The 18801-nt window shown below is 36.9% G+C and overlaps 1 protein-coding gene across 8 annotated transcripts in view; it reads right to left on the minus strand.

Moving 5' to 3' along the window:
- Positions 1-9910: 9910 nt before the first annotated feature.
- The window catches only part of LOC111862074 (proton-coupled amino acid transporter 4), a 66901-nt gene continuing 58010 nt past the window's right edge, over positions 9911-18801 (minus strand). For all 8 annotated transcript variants that reach the window (XM_023847158.2, XM_023847154.2, XM_023847157.2 and 5 more), the window contains 4 exons: positions 17319-17594; positions 14720-14898; positions 13779-13951; positions 9911-10388 (listed from right to left, as the gene is read on the minus strand). In XM_023847158.2, coding sequence (XP_023702926.1) covers positions 10144-10388; positions 13779-13951; positions 14720-14898; positions 17319-17594 — 873 coding nt within the window. In that variant the 3' untranslated portion in view covers positions 9911-10143. The remainder of the gene's footprint in view (positions 10389-13778; positions 13952-14719; positions 14899-17318; positions 17595-18801) is intronic.

The raw sequence follows: 18801 nt of genomic DNA on the forward strand, positions 1-18801 counted from the left end.
GAAACAGCCCTTTGAATTTAGCTTAAAAAAGACTGTACACAGTTGCGAATTCAATTCAGAAAGATAAACATTTAACGCAAGGGTTCACGCTGTCACCAAGAAATATAGTTGGTTGACCAGTGACAGTATAAATTATGTATATTAATTAAAGAGTACCAAGTTATCCCTGCTCTCAATTAATTAAGCATTACACCATAAAGGCATATGGAGGAGTGGCTGTATAGATCCACATAATCTTGAGCTTGACCCTACATAAAGGTGAGTGGTTAGCTTCACGCCATGGCCACTTTAACTTTTGGGGGAAAGAACCTGGTACATACTAGATAAGACGCTTGTTGTACCTCAGGAACGGTCTTGTCCCTGTCGGGAATCGAACCCAATTCCTTGACTGTGCGGTATGTAGGCCATCGCTCTACCGACTGAGCTATCCCGCCACCCACGTCTCTTAATTAGAATCTAAAATAAAATGTCTGATCATGCTTAGTGTTTGTTGACAAGCGACAGAGTGTTTACGTTTCTTAATTACTATCATACTATCGTACTATCTACCTATGGCCCTACAGCCCTTTGTTGGGCCTCGGTGCTTTTTCAGTTTCTTGATCTTTTTATACTTGGTAGGACTCCTTGAGTGGGAGATCAGCCCGTCACAAGGCTGCTACCTGCACATAGGACAGTACAGATACAGAATAAACGTACACAGACATCCATGCCTCAAGTGCGATTTGAAGCCACAATCCTAGCATTTGAGAGGGAAAAGAGAGTTCATGCCTTAGACCGCGCGGCCACTGTGATCAGCTTTCTTAATTACACTCTAGAATAAACCGTGTTAATGAAGCATAGCACACTACATGGAAAATTTAATCAATTAAAAACAATATAGCCATACATGCCAAGCTGTGCTAGGCTGCATATATGGGTGTCACCAAGGTTTTCCAGGGGAATGAGGCTTGTATTTAAGCAGTGTAAGACTTTCACTGATCACTCTAGGGCATTTAGGGTAAGCAATTTTTAAATACTTTCGTTTTTATTATTGTCTCCAAGATTATCGTAGTTAGGTTAGGCTATCACACTTGCACAAGATGGTTCCCAAAAATGCTCATGGGCGCACACAAAATGCCAAGAATGGCTTCGGCTTTGACTTTTTTGAGCAATGCCACAAAAATGATGATAAATTTCTCATTCAAATCCTAATAGGTGATGAAACCTGGATTTCATTTGTGAATGTTGAAACCAATGAGCAACATAAACAGTGTACACACACACCATCACCAAACAAGCCAAACATCTTTACAAACGTTGCCTGCCTCTCATAAAGCATGGCACTTTCTGAGAAGCCCATACTCAATGTACAGTGGCCAGTCAGCAACCCTGCTACTGGACTACACTCTTTCCTGTCAGAGGCCAAATGCTCTCTTAAGACACTTTATCCAAAGACCTGTAAGGCAGCAGAGGACACGGCAACTGAGCCCTCCAATGCAGGGTGACAATATCCAAGGACTTCTTTAGAGGGGACTCTGGTTATGACTCACATGGTCCCTAGGAGACCCAGACAGTTACTGAAAATTTTAGGGGCCACACTTACCCCTTCTGACAGCCGTATCTGGAAAAAATTGTCTCCCCCACGCAACAGAGCCCTGCAGGCAGGGATAAGCCTAGATACAATGGGAGGTTGCCTTGAATCCCAAGGACACCAATCATTATGTTGCTTACCGAGTGCCATGCAGGGCTGTGTCATAGCTCAGGCAGTTAGTCACTGGCTTTCCCCCAGATTTGAACGTGGATCAGGTCATGTGGGATTTGTGGTGGAACAAACTGAGACTGAGACAGATTTTCTCCAAGCATTTTGGTTTCCCTTACCAATTCGCATTCCACCGACTGCTCCACAATCTTCGTGTATAATCTGGGGCTGGTACAATAGGCCAAACAGTGACACCAGTACCAAGTGGAATGTCTCACCCCATAAAAAAAATAATAATAAAAAAAAAAAAATAGTACCATGCATGCCTCAACATGGTAGCTCACAACTTATCTTTAGAGCATCAACACCCTTACTTGGACAGTCCAGCCTATGGCCTCCAGGGAATGCCACCAGGTGGCCTGGGTGACTTGGTCCCCCCTACTGCAACTTAATCTACCAAGACAAGCATCAGAAAATCAAGGACAAGCAAACTGGGATGTCAAGATATTGACCATACATAATTCACCCTAACCTGACCTAACTTAACATCTTTACTGAAAATAATGTTATCTTCATTACATTAAATGCATAAAATCCCTACAAATGTTATATCAAAATCATTTGCCTCAAAACCTCTTTCACTCAATAAACCAGACCTTACGACTATGAACTCACAACTTGCAAGTGGCAGGTGACATCAGCTTCTTTTTGTTATACTTTAAAGAGCACAGTCTCTCCAGAATGTGAGACCTGTTGTTTGGTTTTCTTTTGAATCAACTCACTATACAGAATCATTCATTCGAGTGAATTCACTTGAGATTCCCCATGCTGAATATCAGATCCTCTGACCATTCAGAAACCAAAGCCAATAACTGATGGCCCAAGTTATTCATTTACATGTTTCTATCATCTGAATCAAGTCAACTCACTAATTAGTTGTCAGTGAGTTGCTCCTACCATTTCAAAAAGTTTGAACTTCGGTACACTTTTTAAAGGATTTATTAATTAGCTATCATTATACTATAATTCTGTGTTGCTAATATAACTCTTGCCTTAAAATGGCCATTATGTTGGTATCATTTATGGTAGGAAATGAGAAGTACAAAAGCGTGGTAGAGTCTACTTAATGTTCATACCAAATTTCATGAAAACTTGTCAACTGAAAATGTCTTAGGTGGGAATTGACACATGGACATCATGATGTCTAAATCTTCTTTCCTTATGAAAAAAAGGACAGTAGATGAGATTGTAATTTACTTCCTAAAGTTAACAACTATTGACTGAAACTGTCTTTTCCATGGCAAACCATTCAGGAGATAAAAGAAGTGTGCCTCTTTCCTATGATCAAGATTGTTTCACCCTCTAAATTCATACTGTCATATTGGTACTGTTGATAGAAAGTTAAAAAAGTACCATGAGAAGTTGGCATCCAATAACATACTGGTCACACAGACTTCCAGAGAAATCAATTCATCTGTGTCTAACAGTACTGAACATTAGATGGGCAAAGGGACAGAAACACATAATTCCTTTAGAGTCATACACACAATACACTATTCAACATTACCACCTAGTGATGTCAGTTAAGAAGTTCATAAATACATGCCACTCCCTCTTGTAGTAATAAAACTCATTTATATAGGTAAGGTTGATTGCATACCGGGTGTTCCTAAAAGAATGGAGGGGTTTCACTGCCGCATATCTCCATCAGTTTTTGGTGACGAAAAGCAAAACATATACAGACTCATAACGCAGCTCTCAAATTTTCATTTTGTATATCGCGCTCTTTCCTAGCTCTATTTCTGACAGTTAGGAGGCGTGATATGTAAGATGGCAACGCAGCAGGAGAAGGCCTATTGCGTGCTGAGATTTGAGGTGTCTAAATCCATCGTTACAGTATGCCGTGAATTTCGTGTACGTTTTCAGAAGGAGGCGCCATATGAAAACAACATTCGCAGATGGTACCGGCAGTTTGTGGACAGTGGATGTCTCTGTAAAGGCAAGAGTTCTGGGCGGCCACATGTACCACATGCAGACGTGGAAAGAGTGAGGGAGACGTATCAGAGAAGCACAAGAAAATCATTACAACTGGCCAATGATTCCAATAACTACATTTTTCAACAGGACGGTGCTCCCCCACATTTCCATAGCATTGTGAGAGGTTTGCTTGATCTGGTCCTTCCGCAACGATGGATTGGACGTGCTGCAGGTGAAGATGCCCCCCTTCTCTGGTGGCCACCCCGATCCCTGGACATAACTCCATGTGATTTCTTCTTGTGGTGGTATGTGAAGGACATGGTTTATGTACCCCCATTGCCCCAATCACTCCAGGATCTCCAAAACAGAATCAATCGTGCTGTGGAGACCATCACACCTGAAATGCTGCAGCGGGTGTGGCAGGTATTCGACTATCGCATTGATGTGTGCCGGGTGACGAAAGGTGCGCACATAGAGGCACTTTGATGGATGTACATAAAATTTGGACAGTTAAGCTTCCGATTGACACATGTTATGATTGTACACGGTAAGAAATACGAAATATATATGTATCTAAAACCCCACCATTCTTTTAGGAACATCCTGTATATGGAAATATATTAAAAAACTTTGTAGTGGTGAAAAGTGGCACACACATTGCTTAAAATAACATGTAATCTATCTGATAAATTTTGTTCAATCATTACTGTCTGAAAGTACCGATAACGTGCAGTAAGATTCTTCTATGAAAAACTTTTCTACATACTACAAAACTGCAGCATCATTAAGTAATCTAACAGTCAATCAATAAAATGATGACATTCCATTTTCTCTCAGTTTACAATTCAAAATAATAGTGGCACCTAATACCATAAAAACTGTACCACTGAAAAAGCGGCATTCAATGAATTATGAAACTACTATTAGTACCAGGTATAAATAACTCAAAGGTGCAGGGGTCATTGAAAAATTGATAATTAATCAGCTAGTTATGAAATATCCTGCTTCTTCAAAATCCACAAGTTCAATATCACACTTACAAAACTGGACACCGTCCTGAACCAGTTGAATCCAACCAACATCTTTACATCTTATTTTCTCCAAGAATTCTTTTAATATTATCCTCCAATTTATGGGCAATTCTCACGAATGGTCTCATCCGGGTTTTCCCCCTAAGGTTCTCTACAAGAAACTATAAATTAAAAATGTCTAGCTAGTGGCTGTGTAATTTTTCAGTGTGGACTAAATAAAATATCTGAGTACAATATGAACAATTTATTATATAAGCCTAACACATATACAGAATCAAATTAACAATAGTACTGGAATATTGGAAAACATCATCAATAGTCCTATATCTGGAAGTGTAAAATTACGACCATGTACATTGTTTTATTCAGAAACTTTAATAAATATATAACTGGGGGTTCAAATTTGATACATATTTGCAAGAATCTTGCTAACAAGATATATTCTAGCTTGAAGGAACACTGACAGAAAAATTTTGTGCTCTCTGTTTAAAATGCACATACACTGTACAGATTAAAATACCTTAAAATATAACTGTCGCAATAAATAATCAGTGGCTAACCTCAAAGGGAAAACAAATTAATTAATACAAAGTACATGTATATTAAAACAATATCAATCTAGCCTATTTTAAAACAAATATCATACATATCTTAAAACATATTTTATTGTCTAAACATTAAATTTAAAGCCAATATATCCTGAAAATTTAACTGCCAGCAGTTACTAATGATTAATCCACACTTTCTACTTGGTATTCTCTTACATATATCTTTATATCAAATAAATATAGTAATAGTTCTGCTAAGATAATTTCCATTAGAATATTACTTAAAACATGTACAAGTCACTAGTAGCAGACAAAATTTTGTGATTAAATCACATGGTATCACACTTCATGGAACTCTGCACTATCCACTTAAAAAAATTATAAGGCAAAGTGTAGCCAAAATGTTACACATGATGGAATTATTTTTTAGTTCGCTCGACTTGAGCTGAGAAGAACAGAAATGTTCTGAGTGGAAAATATTTGTGTCACAGCTTATGAAGGAAGGTAAGCCATGCACAGAACGTTTTTTCATAGTCCTAAAAGGGGCTAAAAACAGCTCTTTCCAGTTAGACACCTGTAACATTTTGTACGATTTGAGGTTCTCACATAATGCTATGTAATCCATTGAAAGTCGATTGAAATTTCAGAGGAACATCTTGCCGTCATCTTCAGGTTCTATTTGCACTTGCTTTCATGTTGGTTTCTTGTTTAGCTCATTCTTCAACCCTGAAGATGGAGGTGACATGTTCCTCCACAATGTCAGTGTACTTTCAACAGACTACATGGTGTTATATCCCAGAAGATAAAACTTTTCTGTAATATTTTATTTTAAACATATTTCATCATTACAGTGACTTGCCATGACTCTCACTTTTCAAAAGATGGCATTAAACATGATCATGAGTAAGTAGCTCAGTCAAATGTGTCATGATTAAAATAAACCTGGGTTTAATTAATACCATCAAAGACACATTTAACTTTATCTCACATACTAATTAAATGCTGCACTGGGTTAAACATCTGTACTGTTATGCTGTCCAGACTTGACAAACAAAAGCAAAGTTTGATTTGTACACCTTCAAGATGATGAAGATAACTCAAATGAACTCAATTCTTAGTTAAATAAAACAGAACTAATAAAATATCACAGACTGCTACTCATGTCATATACATACACAGTGCATCACAATTGTAATATTTTATTTTACAAATCATATAGGGCATCATGGGAATGACAGGAACATGCAGGAACCTTGTTCCCCCATTTATCATGGAACATTACAAATCACAGTATATTGCAATATATAAGGAATAATTAGGAAGTTTACAAGGTATACGCCATCTCCTAAGGAGTCAGGACAGCTCAGTTGGTAAATTGACATGCTATGGACTGGATGGCCTGGGTTTGAGTCCCAGCATGGCAAAATTTTCTATTCTCCACAGCATTTAGAAGATCAACTCTAGGGCCCACCCAGCCTCCTATCCAATTGGTACTGTGTCCAAGTTCCTGGGAGGGGAAAGAAGATAGGGTGTGAAGCTGACGACTCACCTCCATCTAGTGCTGAGGTTAAGAATGATGGAGCTATACCTCCATTCCCCCAAATGTCCTCATGGCATAGTGCTTAATTAATCAAGCACAGGGACAACTCCATCTACTATAGAAGCAATGGTATGTTATCATCAATTAATGATACAGATCATTACACCATTATTACAAAGTTAGTGGAGTCTTTTTTTTTTCAACACACTTCTAGCATTCCTTTGCCAGCAGAAAATTCAGTCATACATATGTAGGACATTTTCCTTCCACAAGAATGTTACATACCTTGATTCATAGAGTAGGTGGACATTAAATATAATAATGTAATTAACTGAATCTTTTGTATTATACAACCATGACTCATAAGCTGTTCTTCTACAATCCCCACATATTGATGCTATATAGTTTGTGATATGAAGCAACATTTGTAAGGCCAGTGATGTAAAACTGAAGATGACATAGAAACAACAAAATAGTGGTTGAAAGAAGAGGACACAGACTTCTTTGAATAGGGGACAGAAAATTCACCCTTCTGTATCAAAGAGTCACAGTTTCTAAACTGACAGCAAGAAACGGTTTATAACTTGTACAATTATTTATTGCATGTTATCCACACTGAAGACACAGTGAGTCACTTCAAGATATATGTACCTTATAAATTCCACTTCTGCCTCCCCTCATATAATCTGACAGACTCCAACCTATAAGACATTCTACATACACTACAGAAAATAACACCAAAATACATTACCAGTCACTGATGTGAACAGTAAATTCTGTAGTCTGACACTGATTGAACATGTTACATGGATAGCAACAGCCCAAACAAATCAAGACCAGATAAAAAGAAAAAAAAAATACTCGAATGATAGCTAACTCTGTATTTCAGTGCAGCAACAAAGAAGTTAGTTATTGTGATGCAGTTAAAATATTAATATAGTACGACTTCCTGAATGTTATTTTCAAAGAACCGAATTATGAATACTTCATGAGGAAACCTGTTAGGAAGGGATATGAAGTTACATGGAAAAGGAAATCCTCTTAAACAGAAATTCTTAAGCTGGTTTTACTGTATATGCTGACACACTATAAGGTGTAGTATATTCACCACCTAAATATATAATATTTAGTATTATTACCTGAAACCAGAGCAATTAATCAATCCTGCAAATAATTTATAGCTATGCACACAAGTACTCAACAACGTTATATGAAAATTGAAATTAATAATACTTATGAGGCAATATTCATTCACTCCATTTCACCCTACAACTATCAGCACTTTTCTGTATTCCAGCAAGAATTTTATAAAACAGAACTGCAAAAAACTGTATTCATTATAATGGTCATATGGTATCACTCTGAACCATGCTTTAGAAAGGTACAGGAATTTTAACAGAAGTTTTGGATAATATATGAGTATTGCAAATGAACATGTACACTTTGTTCATTTCTCTAATATGCTGTAATGAAAGGGCATGTAAGTCTAAAAGTTGGGTATTTTACACACAAAATATTCATAAAATTGTCATCATTCAAGGAAATTATTCCCAGAATTATTCAATTACACCCTGTTCAAAGAGCACTCCAACATACTGTTCTCACTAAATTAAAAATTTTACAACTGGTAGTACATATTGATCACTGTGACACTGATACTTGTAAAGTTTACATAGGACAAGAGAATTCAAAATATTTTTATATGTGAATATCATATTTATGCATAAAAGTAAACATTTCTAAACTAAAAATAAGTTATTAAAAATTATACTCATAAAGAAAATAAAATCCTGCTATGTGAACAAGGCAGAGAGACATGCAAGTGTCTCTAATATAGAGACTCAATACACTTCATACCTATTAAATTACTATATATCACGGCTTAATTGTACAGCATTTCAACATAGACAGAGCTAGGTTAATCAATATGAGAATCCATAGATACACAAGAAGAAAAAATTATCATAAAAACATATAAAACTATTAAAAGAGGTCTGCAATTATAAAGTTACAATTTTTTTCTATTTTATAATTCACAGCTATACCCATTTATGTGGCAATCTCTAGCATGTAATTTTAAACTACTGTAAAGTGACCAACATTAATATTTACAATAAAAGACTGTCACTATATCTGGAGAGGGAAAATAAAATTGTATTTTAAATTTACTCTTCACGTTATTGAAATTTTCTTCCTGTCACACCATTTATGGAGAAGGAAATATTCTTCTGTACAGGGATTAATGGTTAAAGTATATGATTTTTAGTAGTGATAAATAAATCTCTATGTAGTAAGAGCAATAACTGTCAATAAAATTAACATCTATATAATCTACTATCAGGTTTTATAGAAAATGTTCCCTGACAGATAAGAGCTTCAAGTATTTACTGTTCTTCACTGTGACCATGGATTCTTATACCTGAAGAAGCTGATTCTATTTAATATATTTTACAATATACTTTTAATTTAACACATTATTTTAATCAGGTGATTCTATCAGCTCTCTGAATTATTACAGGTATATAACAAATTTTGTACAAAACAACAAGTAGTACAAATACTGCCATATAGGGTTCGCTTACATATAATCACTGAACTGCTCTCAAGTATAATTGTACACATCAGCTTTCAAAATGTTGTTACCTTCCTTTCCATCTTATTGTACTTCAATTGTCCTTTGGCACAACCTTACGAAAATAAGCCCTTGTACAACTGTTGGTGATGAATATAATCTGACATATTATCACAGGCTTATGGAAGATTATGATACAGTAAGGAATATTGTAACCATGATAACAATGGGCATACCTTCAATGTAGCACATGATACCATTCCTAATGCTATTAATAAGCTCAGGTCATGGTAGTCTTTTATCTTACTTAAAAAAACATTTTTTCATCCATTTCTTTATTGTCAAGTAAAACTGGATGATTTTAAAATTTTAAACAAGAAAATCCATGCTGGTTATAAACAAATAAACTTTAAAAGAGATATTGAATATCATCAAGCTCAACTAGGATTTGTCAAGAAATGTAGAGCGCTGATGCTCTATCTTTATACCACCTTGACATGTGATATTTAAAAGTCTGAAATGAACTTGAAAATGACTGACAGAAATTGCATGGTTGTGATTTGTAAAGAATTTCATTATAGGATTCATAATTAAACCAATTAAAAACATCAGGATATAAATACTGATGAAGGAATGTCAATTTAAATTGGACTTATGTCCTAAATGTAGCTGAATACATTTAATGCCAACAAAAAATCTAATATAGACCATTTAGATTTCTCTGGCATTCATTATTTCAATTCAATGCTCTTAAAACACCATAACCTATAAATAAAGTAGCCTAAATATTAGGCTTCTCATTCAGTTTCAGGATGGACAACATTCCAAACACTGACATATGAACCAAAACCAAAACCTACCAGACCAAAGATCATAATTGAAATATCTTTCCAGAGGATCCAACTCTTCTTTCCAAATCCTTTGTGCCAGAAGGTGATGATCTCAATGATGGGAGGAAAGACAAGAGCCAATGTGGAACTGCTTACTGCTCCAACTAGTGAAATAACTGCACCCAAGTTTGGAATCATAGCGGCAAGAGCAACTGCAGGAAAGTAAAGTAACATTTTATCATACTGCAGCTTATTTTGTTAACACAAGGGTTGGAACTTTAATAGTGGCAACTATTGATTTACAACTGATACAAAATAGATGCATGTTTCGAAGTTTTACTGTCCTTCAATGTAGTCACCAGCATTGTGTACAACCCATTGAAAGCGATGTGGAAGTTGTAGGATACCTTCAGTAGCACCTGTTGTGTTGATAGTTCGAATGGAGCGGTCTACTGCCTGAAGAATCTCTGGAACAGTTCTGAAGAGAATGCCACACAGTGGTTCTTTCATCTTAGGAATCAAGTCAAAGTCACAAGGGCTTAAGTCCGGGGAGTATGGTGGATGGTACAGCACTTCCCAGCCCCATCGATCAAACAAATCAGACACAGCTTGCACTGCATGCGGCCAAGCATTAACTTGCAAAATGATGGGTGGGTTCTGCAGAAAGTGTCGCCACTTCTTTCTCAAACCTGGTCACAGGTTGTGTTCCAAAAATGAATAGTAATACTGCGCACTGACAGTCTGCTGTTGGGGAATGGTATGCATTAGGATAACACCATCACAGTCATACATGAGAATCACCATAACTTTCACATTGCTGGGGTTCTGACAAACTTTTGATTTTTGTGGTGAACATTAATGACGCCATTCGTTCGAATGGCATTTCATTTGTGGGTCGTACAATTTGGTCCATGTCTCATCCAGCGTAATGATTCGGCATAAGAAAGCCTCTCCTTCATGCTCATAGCGCTCCAAGTGGTTACGAGCAGCGTCGTATCATAGTCATTTCTGCATTTCCATTAAATCATGCTGAACCCATTGTGATGCAATTTTTCTCATGCCCAGGAGTTCCTTCAGAATGTGAAGCACAGTCATGGGCGCTAATCCTGTCTCTCGGGCTAGCTCACAAATCGTATGGCATCAATCACTCTCCAGTAACACGAAAATAGCATATACTTCTTCTTCACTGACTCTAGGACAACCTGGCCAATGCATGTCTGCCACATTTTGGCGTCCCTCGTTGAAGGCTTTTACCCACCTTGCCACTGTTCTGTAAGGCAATGCAGATTCCCCGCAAGCCTCTTGAAGACCTTGATGACACTGTTGTGCTGTACAGCCTCTGGCACATTCAATCTTTATCCAACTCCATTGTTCCTGTTTCGAAAACACTGTGACAACGCTACATTAGACCGCCAGCTAACACAAGGCTCTGTTCTTCTCTCTCACTGCACATGCGCATGATGTGGGAAGGGAGTCTATTTGCTCTGAGGTAAGGTAGGTATGTAACTAATGTATGGTATAAGCGACATTATTTGGTTCCATTGCATGGTGTCTGTACAGCAGTGTTGCCACTATTGAAGTTCCAACACTCGTATAAAATGCTTCCAATTATCCATCCATAGAATATGTTGTTTGTAAATTATATGTGCATGCATTTCTCTTTTAACTTTAATACTTACTATATCTAATGAGGATCAATAAAACACTGTACTGTTATTACATGAAGGCACTTTGATTCTATCTCCCACCCTTCATATTATATCTTTCTAAAAATCTGTTTTCTGCATCCTTCACATTTTATCACTGGTTGCTGAGGTGTTTATATGGAAAGATAAAGACCAAAATAAACTGCGCTACTATTGTGCCTTTAGTCGCTAAAATTATGATCATAACACTAGCATGAGACTACACAATGCAGTATATGTGCATGCGTGTTTTCATAATAATATAATTTTGGGTTGTACATACAAACAAAAAAACTCTGTGGCTTGTAGTCCGCAAGTGAACTATACCAAGCGACCACCACTTGTCAGCAAAGTTAGTGTCAGCTTTCACATGCTTTTAATAATCTTTTATGGATGACTAACTACGACATTTGGGATTATACTATAAAAAAGTGTCTTTTTCAAGTTAATTTTGCTACTTCTGTGCACATGCACACACACACACGCACGAGTCAATTATTTTTATTTTTGTTTGGGGAAGAAATAAGACTATTTCATAGTGACCATGGATTTGACATGCAAGTGAGAAAGTCTATTATTTAAAACGTGATAATTATAACTATGAAATATTTGCATTGACTTAACATACATACAGACATTATCAAAACACATAAAAACAGTGTTGTTAATAATTAATTCTGACACAATATTCCAAATTCTGACTGCATTCTAGATGTTACAACATGCATTAAACCAAATCTGGAGTAGCCCCATGCAGGTGAATGACAATAGTAAATATATGTACTAAGGATTCCCAAAATGTTAAAACTATATTTAATTTTCTTTTCTTTTTTTTTTTTTTTTCATGATTACAATGCCTTCTCTGTAGTAATTATGGGGGAATGAGTTGATGCTGTATAACTGATTCCCACAGGCCAGACTATATTTTCGTGCAGGTCACTTCTGACCTGCAGCTTATGTTTTGCCACTCTTGATATAAAGATTCTAAGTAATGACTTTCATGGTGAGTTCCTTAAGAGAGAACGACAACTTCTGCTATGTGTTTTCCAAACAACTTTTAGGTTTATTACTGATTTGAAGGCTATTTGATAACATTCTCTACAGAGTTGTAGTTAACAACCCGAGATATGGTGACTTGAGATAGTAAAGGAATGTAAACATATAGTATACATGCATTTATGTATATACTTATAATAATCTAGTGAACAGTAACTAATCTGAAATGGAGCTAATTAAAATAAACATGTAGCATAAACAAAAAGACAAAATGTGTAAAAATAAAGTATTATTCTTTGGATGCATTAACTTCAAAATTTCTTAAATGAACAATCATAAAACAAGAAGTATGCAGCATTAAAACAGAAAAAGAGTTCCCCAGATTAACTCTTTACATTCCTACAGAGATATCTTCATGATCTACATTGCAGGTTTATGTTACAAATCACTGCTTTGTGTGTTGTATCAACATGACATGCTACATTGCCTAAACTCATTGCCTTTGGCTTACAGAACAGTTCTGGATAATGCTTGGATGGGCTGGAGATCAGCTTTTGGAACTATTCCATTCAGTCAGTTAATATGTAATTTTGGATTTTTCTGAGATGGTGGTCATGTTTGGGTTTTTCTTGTATCTTAGAACGTTTCAGCAATACATTTCTATAGTATCTGTATCAATGGTGCATCTCAGTGGTGGTGAAGTATTACTCTTTTCACTGGGTGTTGATTTTACAGAAGTAATCATAGCCAGAATGCCGTTTCCTGTTTCCAAAAACCTCAGCTTCAGTGGGTTAAATGAACTAAATCTAATGTCAACAGAACCATAATACAGTAATTCTAAATGATCAGGAAGTTCTGAATCTTCTCATTCTGTTTGAAAGGATTATGAAGATTGTCTGATTGTTAAAAGAAGAAACTTACATGTGAACACTACTAAACAGGTCCTGAGGAAGTAGTTACCAAACATCTGGGCTTGCTCACTTTGAAGATGGGGCCTGACCAATGGCCAAATGATGTTCATTGGAACATAGAATTGCAGTCCATATGACAAGAATATTGCCAGAGCCATCATCAAACGTACAGACTGAGCCAAACTGAAACAAATACACACAATTCATATTATTTGGGGTGGGAAAAACAGGGTATTTGTGACTGTTTGTTTTCATACTTACACCCAGCCTCTTCTTGCCATTAAACTTTTGGTCACAAGGAGTCATGCATTCAGAAGCAGAGAATTTTTAATTTTTATGTCATGCTTTTAACATTTTTTGCAAGCCCCTTGCACTTGAGTTCACGAACTTTATAATAATTTCTCATGTTTTCACTACTGACACATAATTAAAAGTTACACTTGATATTTTCTACTGAAGTCCTTTTGACACTTGAACAATTACAAATGTATCTCCAAGTGTTCAGTAGAATTTTCAGAATATGAGAAACTGAGGCAGTGAAGTAACATATATGTTTGCATACAGACCTAGAAAAGCAAGTTTCAAGAACTGAGTATTTTGGTATCAGAGGCAGGCAACAGACTGACTTATTTTCCATATCAGGGATGCAAATAAAAACATTCTGAAATTACCAATTTTGCACAAAATTCGTAGGATATACAACTCAACTTCCAAACTCATTAAGTTCATTTGAAATACTGTGTCCTCTTGGAAAGACTTGGGACATGCTCTCGATATATGGCACGTTCACCATTTTATGATTTACCTATAAATTACACTCACTACCAGGAAAATTGCAAACTGTAATTTCATAATAATGGACATACACACAGTTTGCAGTCTTTTATTGTTGAATAGCAAGTGGATTTACAGGTATATTCATAGTTCATGAAAAGTTAAAAAGATACTTACATGTCATCTGGTGGAAGATTGAGTGTAATACTGCCCTGAACCTTATCCCCATACTTCAGATAACCAAAGAAACCAACTGATGTATACAGGGCTGCAACTATCACCATTCCTGTGTTGAGAACTCCTGTCCAGCCACCAAAATCTTGAGGATTTTTCATATTGTTTTCCAGGGGCAAAACCTACAGAAGATGACAAACTCTGAAGAAATAATATACTCATGTATGTAACTGAACTTATGTGTATTATTATTTATTATTATTATTATTATTATTATTAGAAGGGGTGGCTTTACCCAAGCACTTAGATCAGTTATTGGTCCATTGTGCGTCCCCCTTTAATTTCTACTGTCCCCATACCCTACTGGTACTGGTGCGTGCTATCAGCCCCGTTCAGCCAACGACGTCGGCCGTCAGTACCTGATATTTTCCCCATCTACCAGAGGCGTTGGAAACTACTTGGGCGGGAAATTGTTGCCTAATTAATTTTGCTCAGAGGTCTCCTAGAGACATGAGGATCTTTTACGTGCTGTAAATCTATGACACGGGACCCACGGCTTAAAGTCCCTCCCGGAGGACTTTTGATGAACAGGTCAATTTGCTGCCAAGCGGCAAACTTGCAAAGGATATACAATAACTACACAAAAACTTAGAGTCATATTGCACAAATTAAAGGCAGTTTTAGATCACAGTTTTGATAACAAGCTATATAAGAGATCTGAAGTTCTTAAGTGTACATATATACAGGGTGTCCCAGGAGGAATGGACCAAACTTCGGGAGGGTGTTCCTTATGTTAAAGTATGCTGATATAACCCAAAACACTTATGTCCAAAGTTGAATGGTTATGGAGATAATGACCCGAGAAAAGTGTGGTCTTCTGGCGGGTCCACGCACTATACCTGTCAGCTGAGAACTCTTATCTGTTTGTCCTTGAGTGTCGTAATTCACACTAGCAGGAAGCTCATGCGCTACCTACAGAGTATGGTGCGGCGGGGTCGTGAATGGTTGGTAAATTAGTTGTGTGATGAGTTGCTGAAATGCCTCTTGTGTTTTCACACGTGGAATATTGTGATATGCATTTTGTGTGTGGATTTTGCGGTCGCAATGCACGTGCTGCTGTTGAAGAATACCAAAGGCGTTTTCCTGATCGAAGGATTCCATCTCGAAGTGTATTTACACGAATTCACCAGACATTGTGTGATACTGGTTCTCTTGCTATTGTTTCTGTGCACTCTGAAAGGCAGGATGTATGAATGATAGACACACGAGAGCACATTCTTGATATTGTTCAGTGAAGTCCACGTCTGTCACTCGTAGAATCGCCTTTCGCATCGGCGTATCATGTATTCAGGTGTAGCAAACTTTACATTATGAAGAGTTATCCTTACCATGATCAAATGGTACATCTGGAACCAGGCGACCATGCACAGCGTATGGATTTGTGCCACTGGATAAAAAGCTCATCCCGAACTGTTAAGCGTCATTTTATTCAGTGATGAGGCGTCTTTTACCCTGGATGGTGTAAATAATTTACGAAATGTGCATATGTGGTCCCATAATAATCCACATGAGATAATGGAAACGAAATTCCAAAAGAGATTTTTGTTATGTAGTCTGTTTATACCACTATGCGCAGCCAGCCATATTACGTCAGCGCTTGCCAGTCATGTGTCATGTATAGTGCTTGGAAACCCTAAGGACAATTATGACATGGCGAGCGAGTATTTTGTACTTCAATTTTATGGCTTCGCGTCACTCATTGATGTCACATACATTATTAACATTACAGAATCCACATATTCCTGCCAGTTTTAATATGTATTTTGTAACCAACAAGTGTGTAACAGCGGTCAAAGTTTCACAATTCTCTGGCCATTATCTCCGTAACCGTTCAACTTTGGACATAGGTGTTTTGGGTTATATCTGCATACTTTAACATAGGGAACACCCTCTCAAAGTTTGGTCCATTCCTCCTGGGACATCCTGTATATAGTGACTTTGTATGTACATCATCATTTTCAAATCTGTTTACACACTAAATAACCAATGCAGTTCATGGTGTCATTAAATAGCCTCCAAAACAATTTCCAAATAGGGCTGCCTTAATTTGTTTCATTCTTTTTATCAATGGCTGAGATCATGTATCACCAAGATGATTGGGCAATAATTAGTGATTATTTGGAAATGAGTGATCATTACAAATTTTAACCCTCTCATAGACTGTGTCACCCTTTGGAGCAACTTCTGAAGTAGCACCTTTGTTTAAGTTCTATTACAAAGGAAGTGCTGTCAAGTGATAGGGTGACTTTACATGGGGTTTGCATTGGTAATCATATTTATTGCGCACTTGTACATCTCATTAGTTTACATGTATCTCATTATGTACTATAATTATGTAAAAACAGTGCAGTTCTATAAGCAGAAATATGATTACAGTGCAGCATTGCTGTGAAGCTTGTGCGGAAAGTTTCTGTGTACATGAGTTTTATGTGGTTAATTTTTTTTTTTAGACCTCAAATTCCATCCAGCTAACCTTCAAGTCACACAGGTTGAGAAATACCAGCATACTACACAGGAAGGATAAAAATTGTTTTATACTTACCATACCAATGCCTTCAAAGGCATATATGGCAGTCCCAAAATAGAGTGGCAACTGCTTCCAACCAGCAAAAGCCTTCACAGTGGAAGTGTGAGGCAGACCCTGTAGCATGTAGAAGAACGTAATACCCAGGCCAGTAACGGTGATGACAGCAGCAAACAGTGAGACAGGGGTGAGAAACTTGAGGTTCCTCACCCAGTTCAGAAGAATCATGGGCAGTAACAGCATCAACAGATAGTAATGTACACTAAGGTTGAAGCCAAAGAAGTATTTCATAACCTAAAACACATTAAAACACAATTCTGAAAGAGAAATTCAAAATGTCAATAAATTTAGCCATTTTATATGCCTCGTCATGCACTACATATCCACGGATTTCATTAGTTGCCTTGTTATGGCTTTAAATATAAAGATTACATATTAAAATTCTTACAAATATAACCATCACTTTTCCCAGAATCATGTTTACCAGTACTCTCACCCTTGGCTCTAACCTCAAGGTCAAAACAACTGTAACTTCTGATAGTTTATTGCTTGCTGGTATGTGTTCAGACTGAAGAAAAAAAATACCCTGAATGCAACTATATAAATGAAGAAAGCAGTCTTCTGGGATTTGGCACCGTGTATATGTGGTGTTAACCGACGTTTCGGAGGAACGTATCGCCTCCATCTTCAGGGTAGAAGGAAAAATATATAAGAAATCTGCAAGCAAAGAGACCGTGAAGATGGAGGCGATACGTTCCTCCGAAACGTCGGTTAACACCACATATACACGGTGCCAAATCCCAGAAGACTGCTTTCTTCATAGTCACCGCTGTGAAGGCCTCAAATCTTACAGCTATATAAATGTTACAACTGTCCCTTTATAGCTACAAATCTATTGCTTGGTGGTGTTCAGGTTTGAGGGGGGGGGGCTGACTACAACTATATAAATGTTGAGTATGAGGGGTGAGCCATAAAACTGGCCCTAGCACTGCGACCTTCAATGGTCTATTGTGATTGTATGAGTATGAGTATGGTATATAAATGTTACAACTGTCCTTTCATCACATCATTGAGCAGCAGATTTATATTTTGAAAGTACAGAGTATGAATCTCAGCTGGGTTATTAGCTATCCCAACTGAGGACTTTCAAGGTGTCTTATCTCCAGATGAACACTAATAAGTACCCAGAAATAACCCATCATTACCTCCTTCCAAATACATGCAAAATTAAAATCTGTTTATATGCCTGAAATATTTTAGGGACACAGGAATTTTCCAAACCTCAGAAAAGTTCCGACTATTCTATCCGATAGCTCTTTCATTTTGTATTTATACAAACTAGTAGCAGTTTATTATGTTGTCTGTGGCCCACTATCCTTGCAATCAACATACAATATAGAATGTTTCAGAATGTGCAAATTGGCTGCTTCTGTTCCATTATTTTTTCTTATTTCTGTCAATTTCAAGCATTCCCAATTCATATAACAGAGTTGAATGCTAG

The sequence above is a fragment of the Cryptotermes secundus genome, unplaced genomic scaffold (genome assembly GCF_002891405.2).
Source record: "Cryptotermes secundus unplaced genomic scaffold, Csec_1.0 scaffold400, whole genome shotgun sequence".
NCBI classification, from domain to species: Eukaryota; Metazoa; Arthropoda; class Insecta; order Blattodea; family Kalotermitidae; genus Cryptotermes; species Cryptotermes secundus.